Source organism: Tenrec ecaudatus, chromosome 10 (genome assembly GCF_050624435.1).
Source record: "Tenrec ecaudatus isolate mTenEca1 chromosome 10, mTenEca1.hap1, whole genome shotgun sequence".
Classification (NCBI taxonomy): Eukaryota; Metazoa; Chordata; class Mammalia; order Afrosoricida; family Tenrecidae; genus Tenrec; species Tenrec ecaudatus.
Genome location: NC_134539.1, coordinates 100,391,790 through 100,409,826, shown reverse-complemented (window position 1 = coordinate 100,409,826; position 18,037 = coordinate 100,391,790). Strand labels below are relative to the sequence as shown.

At 44.2% G+C, this 18,037-nt stretch overlaps 1 protein-coding gene across 1 annotated transcript in view; it reads right to left on the bottom strand.

The window, feature by feature from the left end:
• DNAH9 (dynein axonemal heavy chain 9) overlaps positions 1 to 18,037 on the bottom strand; it is a 419,100-nt gene that overhangs the window by 265,393 nt on the left and 135,670 nt on the right. Inside the window, exons 27-28 of the mRNA XM_075561068.1 lie at positions 16,932 to 17,088; positions 12,212 to 12,316 (exon numbers count right to left, since the gene is read on the bottom strand). Coding sequence (XP_075417183.1) covers positions 12,212 to 12,316; positions 16,932 to 17,088 — 262 coding nt within the window. The remainder of the gene's footprint in view (positions 1 to 12,211; positions 12,317 to 16,931; positions 17,089 to 18,037) is intronic.

Here is an 18,037-nt window from a genome sequence, read left to right as displayed (position 1 = left end):
TATTCAGTTTTATCTCTCTGTGCATGGGAATCACTGGGCAAGTGTATGAAAATGTAGGTTCTGCTTCAGCAGGTCCTGCGTGGGCCTGGGGAGCTCTAGTGGCACAGTGGTTAAGCCCTGGGCTGTGGCCCATAAGGTGGCATTCAAACCCACTAACTGACCCACTACAGAAAGATGACAGAGTCTGATTCACAGCCTTAGAAACCCTATAGGGCAGTTCGACTCCGTCCTAGAGAGGCCCTATGCGTTGGAATTGATTCGACAGCCACAGATTTGTTTGGTATTGAGGGTCCACATTTCTGACAAGCTCCCAAGAGATACTGCTTCTGCTTCTGCTGGTGATGATGGTGGCTGAGCAGCACTGGGCTAAACGATACTGCTCACCCTTGTCAATTATCAGGGAACCTGTTGGCAAGTTGCTCCTAGGTCGCAAGTTCCCCTCAGCTACATGAGTTCACATTCTCTACTAGTCTTATTAAATCCTCCCTGTCCAAGGGGATGGGTTGTTTCACCCTGGAATTTTGGAAAGAGCCCTGGTGGAGCACTCCAGAGTCCCTGCTAATGGATTTCCTGGTTCTTGAGGCTTCTGGCCTCAGTCGGCATGCTGTGGAAGCATATGCCCTAAAAGAGGAGAGGGAGGGAGCAGGGGTGCTTGGAGGGGCATGGGGCTGGTGGGCAGGGTGGTGGGATATGCCTTGGTTGATGATAGCCTTGGACGCAGAGAGGCCAAGGCCTTGTGAGCTGACCGGGACAGCAAAAGCAAGATTCTGGAGGGAAACAAAGTTAAGCAATAACTTATACCTTTCAAAATTGCAGAGTCATTTCTCTGGCAATTGCCACACACGTGTGTTCTTTTTAAATTTCCCACAGTGGTTATGCATTGCTACTGGATCGATCTGACAGAGCATGAAAATATCCACCTACAAAGACATGGAAACATAACAGCCTTTCTAGAAGTTACTGGGAAGGGTAGCGAGAGAAGGCAGAGGAGGGAGGCCAGGGAAGGGCTGTCGGCAGCTGGTGCGGCTTCTGAACCAATATGCCAGCCTGAAAGAGCATGTGAATAATTAAGTACAATTTTGTCCTTGGAAGGAAGTATGGTTTTAAATGTTATTAGTCCAGCTTTTGCCCGGGCTGTTGTCAGACCTCTTTGGGGGATTTTTCCTTACGGGTGTCGTTCAAGACCATGATGGGAATAAATACCACAAGGAAAAGGAATCTAATCTTGAAGCACTCATGACTGATGACAGGTTGTGGTGGTTGTTAGGTGTCATCAAGTGGGATCCAACTCATGGCCTATGTATAGCAGAGTAAAACATTGCCTGGTCCCATGCCATCCTCATAATTGTTTGAGACCATTTTGCACGCCACTGTGTCAACCCATCTTATTGAGGGTTGTGGTAGTTATATAATCATTTGTCAACATGAGAGATTAGGAGTGAAGGGGTAGAGTCTACTCTGTTAGTCAGGTCATAGCCAATGAGGCTTCTGTGTGGGCATGGCCTTCTCCTGAGAATCCTGGGAAATCTAGTTTATTCTCCTTGGTGGTGGGAGACATCCTTTCTTTCAGCTCACTCTCTTGGAGATGCTCTACTGACCAGACACATGACACTACGCTCTACGAGCTGGAGAAGCCACATGGACCTACCCTGATGCAGCCCTGGGTGCTGAAGAAGTCACATGGAGGCCCCTGCCAGCGCTGAGATGCTTACAATCCCACTGGCCTGTGATCTTCTGCAATCAGCATCATTGCATGTGTTTCTTGAGTCAGAAGAGGACTTTCTAGATTGGTATCAGGCATATGGGCTAATATTGGACTTATGGCTTGGACTGCACTGGGTTGGGATGCTTCCTTAATGTACAATTACCCTTCTATCAAACTCTGCCTTATACACACGAGTGTCTATGGATTTGTCTCTAGTCTATCCGGATTACCACAAGGGTTTTTTTCTCTTTTGAGGCCCCTCTACTTTAGCAAACACGATGGCCCTTTCCAGGAACCGATCCCTCCTGAGACCAAGTCTGACCGGCCTTGATGCGAATGGCTATTCTAACTGTACTTCTTCCAAGACAGAGCTCGTTGTTCTTTTGGAAGTCGTGGTATTTCCAACATTCTTCGCCAATGCCATAATTCAAACGCATTAACTCTTCCCTGGTCCTCCTTATTCATTGCAGATGTTACGTAGTTCATTGTTTGGCAAATCTACAGTATCTTATGCAGAGGTGGTTTCTAAATGGAACAAATGGCCAGCACGCCAAGATACTATCTGAAAGACTGGAGGTTCACGTCTTCTCAGAGATGGATCAAAAGAAAGGGTTGGTGATCTGCTTGCAAAAAAAGCTGTCATTGATAACCCTCAGGGCACACTGCTACTCTGACACACATAGGTCAACTTGACTCCAACTATTTGGCACGGAGTTATTTTTATTCTTTAACTATCGAGCTATAATTAACATACCATACCATAAAATCGTTCAATCCTATCAAGAAGGGTTGCACCATCAACTTTAGAACAGTCTCTCCTTCTTGTACCATTGATGTTGACTCCCCATTTCCCATCCCCTCCCCTGGGTCCCAGGTAATCATTTCAATTACTGTCTTCATCAATCCATCCATCCTGCAAGGATAAAGAACAACCAACACACACACGCGTGACTGGCATGATTACATCACAGAGACTAACATTTACAGAGTGCCTGCTCTGCTTGTTACCGTTCACTGCCATCAAGTTGGTTCTAACTCCTGGAAGCCCCACATGCGATGGAATGAAACATTCCTGACCCTGCATCACATTCATGACTGCCGGTTGTACAGCTACTATGTATCTTGAGTGCCTTTCAACGCAGGGGCCCATCTTCCACAACCATATGAGGCAGATTCTGTTGTGATCCATAGTTTTTGTTGGCTGATTTTTGGAAGTAGGTTACCAGGCCTTTCTTTCTCAGTTTGCCTTATTCTCAAGCTCTGCTGAGATCAATCCACCATGCGTGACCAACCGTGCTGATATTTGAAACTGGTGGCGTGGCTTCCAACATCAAAGCAGCAGCATGCAAGCCCACACAGGAGGCAAACTGGCAGAGTGCTCGTAGCCCACTCTCTCCAGGGCTTTACATGTGGATGAACTCATTTACTATTTAATATCACTCCCCCAAGTAGGTACTGCTATTAGTCTAGTTTAAAGATGTGGAAATGAACACATGACTCCCTGCAGGTCAAGTAGCCAGTAAGAGGCAGAGCTAAAATTAAGCACCGGCAGTCTAGTTTCAAGGTCTATGTCATGAACCACCTCCTCTACTCCCTTGTCTAGCGAACCCCTTTCTACAACCATTTGCAGTTTTTCCTTCACATTTTTAATGAGATATGGACCTTGCTGAAACAAAACGTGGTTCTTTGCTGAACTTGCTCCTGGGTTCCTCATCTGCTTTCACCTGCTCTTCTCCTGGCTCCTTGGAGAGCATCCCAGCCACCCCAAGCAACTCCTATCACGCTGAGCCCACGCCAAGAGGGCACTGGTGCATTCATCCCTGCCCAGTGGTCCTCAAGGAAGTAAAGCTGCACAGAAGTGGAAACAAAGCAGAGTTGAAATACCAGAGGATAGCAGGCAAGAGAATAAACCAGTGGGAGAGGAACATCAGCAGTTACATATTTACAATGGAAGAAGGAAAAGACAAAATGCCCGCACACAAATATAGTCACGCCTTCAAATGAAAGCGAACGAAAGCAGTCCCAATAGCCACCCCTGTAGACAACCCAAGCCTTTTATGATTGTCAGACCTTGCTGGGCCTCTAGGCTACTCACTCTGAGAAATGTTTATTTTACTCATTTTAATTGACAAGTTATACCCCCCAAATAGATGAAAACTCAACTATTGTCAGCTAGTCAGTGGTAACTCATAGCAACCCTGTAGGACAGGGTAGAAATGCCTCTGTGGGTTTCTGAGACTGTAACTCGTTAAGGGGGTAAAAGGTGCTTTCTCCTTCACAAAATAGACTCGTGCCCCAAATTCAAATTTATCATCTTGCCCATGAGTTTCTCAGGTAGCAACTGTTTGTAGCAATAGAAAGCCCTGTCTCTGTCTCTCCGAGCAGCTGGTGGGTTCAAACTTTCGGGTGCTGAAGCCCAGTGCATCACCAGGACTGCTCAAACAGAGCACGCACACAGAAAACCAACCCACAGCTACTGCCGTCGAGCGGATTCCCACTCACAGCAACCTTGTACAGGGTTCCCTCTGTGGGAGAAGATAATGTCATCTTTCTCCCAAGGCGAAGCTAGTGGATTTGAACCACTCTCCTGGCCCTTAGAACCCAATCTTTCCTGACAGTGCCACTAGGACTCTAGGCTACTGAATGTCCACTCAGAAGTAATCATAGCCAGGTTCTGCTGGCCCCGCTCACGTCTTTTGTGTTTTGTTTTTTTTAAAGAATTAATGTGTTGCTAACTATCTGAAATGTTGATATTCTCTAGAAAAATCTTGTTGTCAGTTTTTCTTTAAAAATGAAACAAAGTAACCTGGCTTACTACATTCTTGAAAGGCAGCATTACGCTGGCAAATGTTTATCCACCGGCTCTCTAACAGTACGAAAGGGTCCCTGATATTTATAATTTCCAGTTTTTGCAGAAATTCTCCTGTCACCTTCAATTATAAGCTTTCCATGTGACACTACTGAACTCGGAGCTGGGAAGAGAGGAACACAAGTAGTGAGGCAAGCATTTCAAGGGTTCCCATCCAAGAGAATGGATATTCAAGGCCAACCATTGGACTTCCTTTCTCAATTTTCCTGCTGAATCTAGGAATCCTAACTGAAGGGAATCCCTGGAGATCAGCGAGCAGGGCTACCACTCAGTTTCACTACGAAGTCTCACCGAGACACAGTCTGGGAAGAATTAAGTGTGGAGGCAGTTGGGATCAGTCAGAAACACAAGGAGTGGGAAGACTACCCACTCTGGGGCAAGTAAAGGATCTTCCTGGGCTCCCTGACCAAGCACCTGGGGCTCTGGTGGCTTGTAGTATGAGTTCCACCATTGTTCTAGGCCCTAATTTTGAACACCAGGGTCAAAGCTTTGGGTTTCTTCAGTCAGTGACCCAAGCTTCAGGTCCAGACTCCCTATGACAGGTCCAGCATGCCTGGAGGAGCGAGGTGGCGATATGTGGGTGTGTGGATGAAGGCTGGCTACTGCTGGGGCAAGGTGGCCATTGGAGGGGAGATTACTCCTATCAACTCCCCTCTGCCCCCCATCTCCTCATTGCTGACTTACCACCTGAAGTTTCCTCCCAGTTTCCTTATTTTGCCTTTTCCCCCACAGCCCTGCACTATGGTTTTTTAGCCAACAAAGTGAAATTTTGCCCTTGTTCCTTTGTGTGGACCTGAAAGTACTTAAGAGAGGTCTATAGGGATGTAAGAGTCCATCATATCTACAATTTTCTTTTTCAGTACTATATACACATAGCTTTTGAAATAAAAGCAAACAATAAAAGGGGGAAATTAATCATATAGCTGTGCAGGCACAAGCGAGGAAAACTGGTATTGCCATGGTCTGACTGGCCCCACCCCAGCTTTCCTCCTTCCAGGATACATTTTTAATCTCTGTGCCTTTTGAAGTGAGCGGTGGGGGCTCTGAAACCATTAGCTTCTCTGTTAAAGACGGAATTGTACCCCTGTCCCTGATATAGGCTGAGTTCCAAACCCTTGAGTGTAATGCAGCTAGGAAGCCAGGTTTTTCTTTTTACTCTCAGTTTTAGTAAACAAAGCATGGGACAAGGAAGGATTTGATATGACTCTTTTCACCACAGTCTTTGTAATGTCCATTAAGCAATTTTTTCTTGATGGGCCTGGTTAAGAGACGGTGGGGGAAATGTGGATTGATTACTTGACTTAGGTATGCGGGATTGTTAAGGGTTACTCCTGATTGTAAAAACCTGGAATGCTACCTTCGTGGTTGGTCTGTTATGCTACCCTGTTGGGTATAAAAGAAGACATCTCAACCCCAGGAGAGGGGATTTTACTACTGCCAAGAAAGAAAAACCAGCAGTGTGTCCTTTGGACCCTGAGATCCAGGAGACACAAAGCTGTGACACAGGAAGTGGCAGAAGAGTGGGAGGAACAGACCAAAAGGCAGAGGAGTGAGCCTCTTGGTCCAGAGAACAAGTAGACCTGATTGCCTTTGGACAGGAGAGAAGCTTTCAGAGTGGATTGCCTTCAGGCACTTAATTTGGAGAGGTATGTTTACTGACCCATGGAGCTAAAACTGAGCATCTTTGGGTTGAAGCTTAGGGCAGAATGGAGTGCAGTGCTAATAGAGTTTGCCATTGTTACTAAAAGAGACATGTCGCCAAAAGACACTGCAAGGACCAGAGTGAGGTTCGCTTGTGGGCATGGCTTGGAAGACTCTGTCCTGACCAACGAACTGTGTCCTGAGCATTTCTGATGCTGAATTATAGGCTGTCAACTTTCCTAATAAACCCCATAATTGTGAGCATGGTTTGTGTGCTCTGTGCAGCTACTGCAATAAATCATTGAACCCACCTGAGGAGTGAGAGTATGCAATGGGAGGAGTAATTGATGTCAGGATTGGTAAGAAAGTTGGAGGGTGGAGGCACATCTGACCTCAGACTTACAGGAAGTGGCCCTGGGAAGCTGCTGCTGCTGATTCTCCTACCCCCTTGTGAAACCGGAGGAGACACATTGTATAATTTTTACACAAGTTCATACCAATAATGATTGGGTTCTAAACCTAATTTCTTCTGAATGGTGTCTCACAAAGGGTACCACAGACACAGAGAGGCACATACATACAATAAAAAGACATATCTGTAATACAGATGTCACGTGAAGATACATCTACAATGTGCTCAGGAACACCTTGGTCTACAGAAATGAAATATGCAGATTTTGGAGCAGAGAGAGGGATATTTTTGTCCTGCCCGTGTCCTTTTCAGTTCAGACTTCTAGCTTCCAGAACTATGAACTAATTTCTGTTCCTGAAGGCCAACCACATGTGAGACTTTTTGTTACAGTAGAACTAGGTAACTCATAAGTCCCCCTGGGGATTCTTTTTCTTCTCTGGTCTTCAGTTTCTCCATAGGCTCAATGGGGGAAACCGTGGCTACCTCGGGTGTCGTGGAAAGATGAGGCAATATGTGAACAGAGATGAGTGCAGAGCAGACTTTCAATGGGGTCTGTTCACTTTTTCTACCCACCCCTCACCCTCATTTCTGTTGCTCCTGGTTTTCACAGGCCCTTGACCCACTTTTAAATCCTTGCCCATTCTCTTACACCTGACTTCAGCATGTTTGGAAGTTGTTCTCCACACTGTGAGTCATTTCTACACCATTGAGGAGTACTCGGGTCTGCCCTAGCAACTCAAAGTTTAACAGTAGTAGATCATCCTGGGTTCTGTTCATCCTGGGTCCCTCACCCCTAGGGAACTGGGCTGTGTAAGGGTTCAGTAACTGCTTTCTGAATGGCTTGAAGGCTATAGGCCTCGGCACATAATAACTAACCCAAAAGTGACTTCAGTTGGCTCCAGACCCTAGTCCAAGGGACCATCAAGGTCAATTGGAATGACACAGGCTATAGAGACAATGTTCTACATCTTACTTTGCTGGGTAGTGGCTTGGATCTTAAATGCTTACCAGTGGCAATCTAAGGTCAACTCTTAGTCTTTCCTCATCCAGAACAAAGGAGAGTGAAGAAAAATAAAAAACAATTATCCCAAAGGATTGATGGGACATGTACACTTCAGCCTTTATAACCCTGAGACCAGAAGAACTAGCTAATGCCCAGCTACCACTACTGGTCACTCGGCTGCAAAGAGTAGTGGAAATATGTGGAACAACACTCAAAATCATTACGATCAGGCTTACTGATGTGGCAAGGACTGGTGAGGCCCCCGTGGCCCTGGCCCTTAGTTACCCTACAAGCCTGGGACTGAACTTACCCCACAGTGTAACTTTCAGTCAAACAATAAAACAAAAATAGAAAACCCCAAAGATACTGCCATTGAATCAATTCTGACTCATTGAACTGCCTGTGTGAGTTTTGAAGACTCCAACTTTTCATGGGAGTAGAAAGCCCTGTCGTTCTCTCTCTGACAGAGCTGCATGCCGACTTTGGCTTACAAGGTGAACAATAACACCAGGCAGGGAGGCACACACTTTTTAGAATGATCAACCATGCCAAGTCCAGGCCATGTGTTAGTGCAGTTGTTCTCAACCTTCCTAATGCCGTGACCCTTTAATACAGTTCCTCAGGTTGTGGTGACTGCCCCCAACCATAAAATTATTTTCGTTGCTACTTCATCACTGCAATTTTGCTACTGTTATGATTTGGACGAATCCTGTGAAAGGGTCATTTGACCCCCAAAGGGGTGGCGACCCACAGGTTGAGGACCTCTGTGTTATAGACTACTTTGACTTTAGATTCTGCCCTTTCAAGATGCACAACACCCAGGGGAGTAGCAATACCAGGAGGGGGTGGGGGAAGGTGTGGATGGGAGAGGGGAGAAACCATGGGGAAAGGGAGACTGTGGTCAGTATATGATATAAAAATAATAATTTAAAATTTATGAAGGGGTCACAAGGGTAGGAGGGCGAGAGGGAGGGTAAAAAGAGGAGCTGATACCAAGGGTTCAAATAGAAGGCAAATGTATAGAAAACGATGGCAACATATGTACAAATATGCTTGACACAATTGTTTGCTATGAATTGTAAGAGCCCCCAGTAAAATTATCTTAAAAAAAGATACAAAAAAACCATATCATTGTGAATGAGGGGGAGTGCGGAGTGGGGACCCAAACCCCACCTGTAGGCAACTGGACATCCTCTTACAGAAGGGTCACGGGGAGAAGGGCCAGTCAGGGTGCAGTGTAGCGATGATGAAACATACAACTTTCCTCTAGTTCCTAAATGCTTCCTCCCCACTCCACCCCCACTATCATGATCCCAATGCTACCTTACAAATCCAGGTGGACCGGAGGAGGTACACTGGTACAGATAGTAACTGGAAATACAGGGAATCCCTCAGGACCAATGGTGAAAATGGTAATACTGGGAGGGTGGAGGGAAGGTGAGGGAGAAAGGTAGAACAGATTACAAGGATCTACATATAACCTTCTTCCTGGGGGATGGACAGTGGAGAAGCAGGTGAAGGAGGGTGTCAGACGGTGTAAGATATGACAAAATAATAATAATTTATAAATTATCAAGGGTTCATGGGGGAGAGGGGAGGGGAGGGAGAGGAAAAATGAGGAGCGGATATCAGGGGCTCAAGTAGAAAGCAAATGATTTGAGAATATGAGGGAAACAAATGTACAAGAATGCTTGACACAATGGATGGATGTGTGGATTGTGATAAGAGTTGTATGTGCCCCCAATAAAATTATTTAATAAAAAATAATAATTACAAAAAGATGTACAACACCCTTCATAGGCCACACCATAAGGACTCAATATGAAAACTCCACTAATTGAACCGAGCTTTGTCTCAAACTCACCTGTAGCAGATTTACGGCTGAAACAGTCGAGGATTTGAAGGAGCAGATGATGGCTCTCCAAGGTTATGAAACTGGCGGTCATTGCACTTGGCTCTGACCCCTTGCTTTGAGGGTGCCCAATGGGTGAGAGCTTGAGCTTGCCATAGGTTTACTATTTTAATGCCCTCCCTGCTTTCTTAGGACATGTATCAATCTGGTAGGCATGGTTATGCTATGGTGAGGGAGTGTTACTGAAAATGTTGTCCTATCACTAACCTCTATTGTTTGTGTAAATAGTGTTTAATCACTTAAGAGTGGAATCTGTGCAAGTCAATAATTCACGTAATATGGTTAGTAGCCAGCCTACAGTAAAGTGGGTGAAAGGAGAAGTCAGACAGTGTAAGATATTACAAAATAATAATTTATAAATTATCTAGGGTTCATGAGGGAGGGGGAAGCAGGGAGGGAGGCGGGAGCAGGGAGGGAGGGCGAAAATGAGGAGCTGATGCCAGGGGCTTAAGTGGAGAGCAAATGTTTTGAGAATGATGAGAGTAACGAATGTACAAATGTGCTTTACACAATTGATGTATGTATGGATTGTGATAAGAGTTGTATGATCCCCAATAAAATAATTTTAAAAAAGTCTATATACCATTGGCTAAATTAGTGACACTATCAGTAGAATTGCCTTATGTCCCAGGGGGTGATTTATAATGTTCTTTATCATAAAATGATAATGAGGTCTCTAAAGTTGACCCAAGACATATATAAACCACAGGTAAATGGATGGGTTGGGGGTTCACACTTAATTCTAGCCCAAATCTAGACATAGCCCTACTCCATACTCACTCTATGAAGAGATCACTGAAGGAAGATACGGGTGCCGTAGCTAAGAGTAGTGAAGAAACCAGTTGGTGCCTGCCTATCAGAAAGACTAGTATCTGAGGCTTTTCTTCCAACAAGCAGTCATCTCAGTGAGGCATCACTAATTTCACACGCAAGAAGCACACCAGCCTGTGTGATCCAGGGATTGTAAGCAATATAATCCACATACAAAGGAGGGAATGGTATCAGAGTATATACTCTGTACACCTGGTTTGCAGAAGGCTATGGACTACGATGTAAACCTAAAATCCATTTGCAGGGTCCGCACCTGGATTTAGCCCTGGTGAAGGCCCTCCAAACATAGTTGAGGGATGTGAACAGTTCTGTTATCAGACAGAGAGCATTGAAAAGTCAGGTAAAAATGTGAGGCAAAAATGTAACACCTTATCATTTAATTTCCCTTCTGGCTCATTTTAAATGTTTTTAAAAAATTCTTAATATTTTCTACTTTCTTTCCAATTGAGGTTTTTCTATGTTTTAACTAGTCATGCTGCTGGCAGGTTTTTTGGTTGTTCGTTTTTGCTTATTAGCTTCCTGTCTGCGCTTTACATGATTTTCTGTATATGAGATCCTGCATGAGTAGATCTGTGGAGACAGTAACTGAATTAATAATGACTGAGGCACATGGCAACGGAGGAGGGGAGAAAGGGGAGCTAACAACAATGTCTGAGAAGGAAATGTTCTGAAATTTACTCATTGTGGTGATGACTGCACAACTCCCCTTAATATGACTGAATGATTGAATTTCATGGCATGTGAAGTATTTGCCAGTAGGATTAATTTTTAATAAAGAGCAGCATCTTCCCAGGGAGAAAGCTCAGAAGGCAGGAATGGATAGGCATGGAATAGAAGGGCAGATGGAAACATTACGCACAGGGAAGAGATGGGAAGTGTAAAAGCAATGTCATGAAACAAAGTGTTTATGAATTATTGAATGGAAAGCCATGTGCTCTGTAAGCTTTAAAACCATATCAAAAAGTAAAAAACAAAAACAACAACAAAAAAGGATTTCAACTTTCATTCTGTGAAGCAACTTTCCACGGAGTCCAGTGAAGAAATGGAAGAACTGGAATTTCAGGCCTGGTCTGACGGCTTCCAAAGGGACTTGTGGTCCGCTATTTTGGTTGATCTTTTGGATATCCCTATGAAGAAGGTGATGTCTCTGGGTGGTGAGAGTGACTAGCACACCTGCTCTGCTGCTAATTGAAAGGCAGAAAAGCCTAGTCCACCAAGGTGTATCCTGGAAGAAAGACCTCATGATCGCCTTCCACAAACGTACAATCACTGAAATTTCTGTGGCGCACAGTTCTGCTTTGACACCCGGGAGCCATAACTGACTTGATGGCCACTGTTTTGTTTTCTAATGTAGCAGATAAGGCAAACGTGCATTCCTATTTTACAGCGAGGGAAACAGAATCCTTCAGCTCCACCATGGTGTTGTGGTGACTTTAGGGGACCTACCAACCAACTACCCATCCACCGCAGGCCAGCTGGACTGAGCAGAATTGCTCCCTAAAATTTCCAAAGTTGTAAATCTTGACAGAAGCAGAAGTCTCATCTGTCTTGTAAAGAGTAGCTGGTGGGTTACAATGGCCAACTTTGTGGTGAGCAGCCAAGTACCTAACCCACTGTGCCACGAGAGATCTTTAGGGGCCTGGGTACTTGGAAAAGGACTTCCACCCAGGCCTGATTTAGAGAGTGGAGGAAAGGACAGAAAATGATAAGGGGGGCGGGGGAGGGACAGAGAAGTAGGCCAGGTACGGGACAAGGAGGAGTTGAAAACATGAGGATGGAGATTTCCATAGTGCCTGTGTGAAGTCCATGGGGCTCCCACCGATTTCTGATGCCCATACCTGTACTGCTACCACCGACAAGACCTCCACGGAGATTCTGTTAAATTCATCAAAACAGCCCCAAGCACCGGTCTGAGCAAGGCCTTTGTAGATGTTGCCACAAGACTGGAACAAAATGTACAAAAATTAAATTAGCAATAGCACCTGACTTAGCAATGCATGTCAACTTCCTTTTCCGTCTTTAGAGCCCCTAAAGACCACTGGTCAGAAACTTGTACTAAAATTTCAAGAACAATTAAATTTTTGATAGTTATGGGATGCCATCAGGATTAAACAGACCTTTTCAAGACACTGGACTAAACTCTGTTTAAAATATCATCAGGGTTGTGTTACTGTTGATTCTGCAGCATTCAAAATTCCAGGAAATGAATAAAAGATGACTTTTCTTACATAATACAGTGAAAAAAATAATTTAAAAGAAGACAAGAACCCTTCCATTTGGTCTAGGGCAGGTGTTGATGGGAAAACTGGTGTCTTTTATCTTTGAATCTAGGTTTAAGTGTACATGCTTCCCAGAGTGGCTGTAAGCTAGAGATGTGGGTGGGAGGGGGTACCGTCTCTAGACAGATAAATGTTCAAGTGAGAACAAAGAAAGGATTTCAAAGGGCAGAAAATAATTCTGTCCTGAAAATAACAACCATTCTGGACATTTGATGTGACGAGCAAACTAAGGAGCAATATAAAAGGATATAGGTAGATACTTTCAAGGCCAAAGCAGGAGACATCATTAAATGCTGTGAAAGCTTTCAAATGATGGTAAAATCCAATTCGTGTATTCAGAGGTCATAATTTGAGCATCAGCTCTGTGCATAGTGTCATGCCAGACATAGGGGGACCAATTCGTTTAAGAACTTGTAGTTAGGTTGAGCAAAACAGGTAAACAAACGCAACAGCTACATTGCAACATGAGCTATGATTCCAGTGGACACTAGAGATCATGAATATTACAGAATCAGAGAGTAGTGGGTCAAGGCGCTCTAGAGTGATCAGTACAAGAAGCGTGGGTGTGCACGCGTGTGCAGGCACACACATAAACACACCCACCAGGGAGCTTCACATTACCAGGTCCTGTGGCATGCTTAGTGAGCATTGCTATGCTCCACCCTATGATTGCAACCACTGTGGATTTTCAGTGACTTCCAATTGAGGGAGATCAACTGTCGACATAATGTCAAAGAACATTACAAATCCAAATTCCAAATGCACTCCCATTGAGTCGATGTTGACTCATAGTGATCCTCTGTGCATTTCTGAGACTGTAACTGTTAACAGAGTAGAACACCCAGTCTTTCAAGCTGCCGACCATGCGGATCACAGCCCAATGCCTACCTGCAAAGAATCCTGGAAAATGTTCATAAATATGTAAACATACATACATAGTAGCCTGTTAAATGACACACATAATAACTGGAAGTTCAGAATATGTCAAAAGCCACATTTTTGCATTTTGAAATAATCATTTAAGTTGTGGACCTCATCTCTAAGCAGCAACTCAATGCAGTAAATGCCCGGGTAGGAAAATCAGGCTTACCGATAATTTAATGTTATGCAATTTTGCCCTCACTTGGAAATGATAGAACCAGCCCTTACAACAAATTCTGCATCACAATCCTGCAGGTGCCAGTCTTAAATCACTGAAAAGGCTTCTGAGACTTTTCTTGCACTCAAATGAAACGAAATTCTAACCCTGTGCACCTATTCCAACTTACCTATAAGATGCAATGACACACTTAAGAACAGATGTGCCCATTACTCAAGGTCTGCATGTGCATAAATCTACCAGAAGCAGAGTATCTATGGGGGATGCTTGTTACCCTACACTTGATTTCATGAAGTCCTATAGCAGAACTCCGAGACTCTACCACACATCTCATGTGTTACTAGCTAGGCTAGGGGGTCAGCCTTGCCTTAGGATGTAGTTTCCTGACTACATAAGGGCAAGAAGAATAGATGGGAAGCCTGGAAATTAAAGGCAGGTTAGAGGAAGACCCAACATGGACAACAGATTGGGATTTGAGAAACCAACCAGCCTCATGACCATCAAGTCGATGCTGACTCATTGAGACCCTGCAGGGCAGCACAGAGTGGCTCCTGTGAGTTCCTGAGCACGTAACTATTCACAGGCATAGAAAGGCTTTCAACTCCACAGTGGCTGGTGGTTTTGAACTGCTGACCTTGGGGGGATCACATTCTCAATACATAACCACTATGCCACCAGAGTTTCTCGGCATCAGAGAAAGGAGTGCATGAAACAATGAGGAGAGCATAAGATTTCCACAGGAAAGATAACATTATTGATGAGAATGGTGTACTGGCAGGGAAGACGACGTGAGATTGGTAGAAATTGTTGGAGTGCCTATCACAACACTCATTTGAGAGAGAGGGATTCGCAAGGGGCATGTCCACTGACCAGTTAGAAAGGACTGGAGTCAGGCTGCCAGTAGATGTGGGACTTGCTAGTACACAGGTACAGCAGGAAGTGATAAGAGGGAATCAGCAAACGGGATCTCAAAGGCAAGATTAGAGAGTTAGGGAGGAAATTGTGACCTCATCATGTTTCAGCCGAGGGAGCCCGGTGCCAGCAGAGAGGGGGTGTTCTTTGGTGTGGGTGTGACAGACAGTTCACAAAGAGTTCCAGATATGTTCTTGCTCAAACACATCCCATGCTTCTGATACTAATTAGAGGTCAGAAGGGCAAAGTATTGTTGCTGTAATATAAAGAATGTCTCCACACTAAAACTGCAACAATTTCCAGAGGTAGTGGTGAAGGTTATGACTTTCCAAGCAGCATCAACAGAATAAAGTAATAACATTCATTTCCCCCCAATTCTCCAAGGTGCTCTAAAATTCTACCTCCACCTCTCTACATGCCCAGTCTTCATGGAGTTAAATGACAAGGTGATGGATATTGACCTAATTGGTTAGAAAAATTAAAAAAAACTTTTATAAATGAGGTCACAGGATTCGGCAACTCTTTGCTCAACACTATGATATTCAAGAGGAATGATTAAAGTTATCAGAGTTGTATCTTTAAAGAGTCCCGTAGGCACCGGAAAGGTACTCTGAAGGCATGGTGGGTTATGGGTTAGGCTGCTAACCAAAGGTCGGTAGTTAAAACGTACCAGCTGCTTCATGGGACAGAGAGGAGACTTTCTGCTCTCCGAAGGTTGTGAAGTCTCAGAAGCCCACTCTATCCTAAATAGGCTTTGCTATGAATCAGAACAGACTCAATGAGAAGAAGCGAGATCTTGGGCTGCTCTCCGAGGGAGAGCAATGAGGCTGTATGCTCCCCAGAAGCATTTCAGCTTTGGAAATGCTATAAAAGTCAGAACTGACCTGATGGCAGAGGGTTGTTGAAGAGGTAACCAGTGTCATTGATCAATTTGTATGGAAATTGTTGAATAAGAACCTAAATTTGTGCAAACCATCACAGGAAAGACAATAGAGCATCTTTTAAGGACTCTATGTGGTAAGTTTCCTTGAACTCTCCAAAATTATTTTTAAATGAAATTTATTTTAAAATCAATATGCCATGTGATTTCTAAGCATAAATATTTTATCTATCTAATTCAATTATTTGACTCTTCCATTCAAAATTTCTTTTTGTTACCCTGTTTTCAAATGGGACTTGAGGCAGTTCATAAAAATATATACCATAAAACAATATAAAATAAGAAGAAAGTGAGATAATCTGTTATTGTATTTTTTTAATATTTATAAGGTCAAATGGTGAGTAGAATGTTTCAAGCTAAACTGACCTATTGAGCCTTTGTTTCTCTTGCTTTTCTCTCTGATGTAAAAGCTAGAATACAATATTGCTTAAAAAATGACAAATGCCTGAATGAATAAGGAGTCCTGGAGGGGCTGTGGGCTAGGTGTTGTTGGGTTGTTAATTGCAAGGTTGGTGGTTCCAACATACCAACCACTCTTCAGAATAAAGGCTGTCTGTTCCCCTAAAGACTTACAGTCTCAGAAAAACCCAAGGATCCGTTCTGCTCTGTCCTCGAAGGTTACTCTGAGCTGGAATCGAGTTGGTGGCAATGGGTTTCTTTTCATTTTTGTTTTGGCCTGAATGAAGAGCACTGACCTCACACCTGTCTTTGGGGGGTATCCCTTGCCATGAGTTGAGGCTTAAACAAGGAGCTTTCAAAGGTTATACCTGTCCACTTTTAAACCAGGGGCTCTCAGGTCGATTCCAAGTCCTGGGCGGCCCACATGGGTCAGAGCAGACCTGTGCCACATGGGCTTCTCATGGGTTCATGTTTCAGAATTTGATCAGTGGACCTTTCTTCTGGGGTGCCTTTGAGTAAACCCAAATCTCCAAACTTTCAATTAGTTGCTGAACACATTAAATATTTTCCCCAGTTTTATAGGAGAACATAAAGTTTTACAGAAGCACCTTAGCCACTTAAGATCATGTCTGTGTTGTAGGTTAAGCAGTGAACTTAGGACGTTGAATGGATAGAGCTTCTTTATTTTATTCATGACAAAACAAAGACTGAAACGGCAAAGTGACCCATGTGTACACAAAGATAACTAGTGGAATTCATGGGGCTGTGGTGACATGGGAGATTGAGAGGGGGGTCAGCAAGTTTCCTGGGAAACCTCACCGGGGCTCTGGCACCTTGCGGGGGCATGGTGGTGTGTAAGGCATACCCCTGGTTTGGGCAGTCACTCAATTCCCAGAACGCTCCTCCCTCCCTGTTGTGTTGGCTTGTACCTTGTAGTCCATCTGTTCTGAGCAGTTAAACACGTAGACCATGATGCCCAGTGCCCGGCCAAGGTCTTTGGTGGTCTCCGTCTTGCCTGTGCCTGCAGGTCCAGCTGGAGCTCCACTCATGGTCAGGTGCAAAGACTGAGTGAGAGTGATGAAACACCTGCCAGACATAGGAGGACACAGGTCATTTTCAGGTGGCCATCCTGGGCCCCAATGAGAAGGCTGCAGTTCAAGGTCAGGGGTGACCTGTAGAACCATTGAGTCGTGGTACTGCTTCTGTAAGAAAAGCCCATGATTCCCCTAGGTCCTCGTACTATAAAGTTCAGCCATGAAAATGACTATGTGTCTGCATTAATGTGTTCTCCCACCTTACCCCCAACTCACTGAGTCTATCTAGATCAGTGGTTCCCAACCTTCCTAATGGCATGACCCTTTCAAACAATTTCTCATGTTGTGGTGATCCCCAACTGTAAAATTATTTTTGTTGCTACTTCATAACTATAATTTTGTGTTATGAATCATAATGGAAATAACTGATATGCAGGATGTATTTCCATTGTTACAAATTGAACATAATTAAAGCATAGTGATTAATCACAAAACAATATGTAATTACATATTGTGAAATATTTGTTTATAATTGCAAATAAATGAACTTTTGTCTGGAAGCATGGGTAACAGTATTTGTATGTGGGTATATCTGCATGTGGGTGGACCGGCCTGGAGACAGAGAGAGGAGCAGTGATTCAGTTCCTAAAAATGTGTTTTCCAATGGTCGTAGGCGAACCCTGTGAAACGGTCGTTTGACCCCCAAAAGGGTCACGACCCACAGGTTGAGAACAGATTATCTAGATCATGCTCCTCGTGTCTTTGCCTGCCTAATGCGCCCTCACTCCTTGGGGCTCATATTGGACATTAGTTCACTAATAAGCATTTTGGGGCTGGGTTGGTGATCACCTGTCCCTTCGTGAGCTCGTTCACTATGTCCACCAGCAATATATCTATTTCTTCATAAGATGCATGAAGGTAGGTCTCCAGGGATACAGAACTGAGGTTCCAGACCAGGTGTGGACTTATTCATTGTTTATGCTGTACAACACAGCACAGGC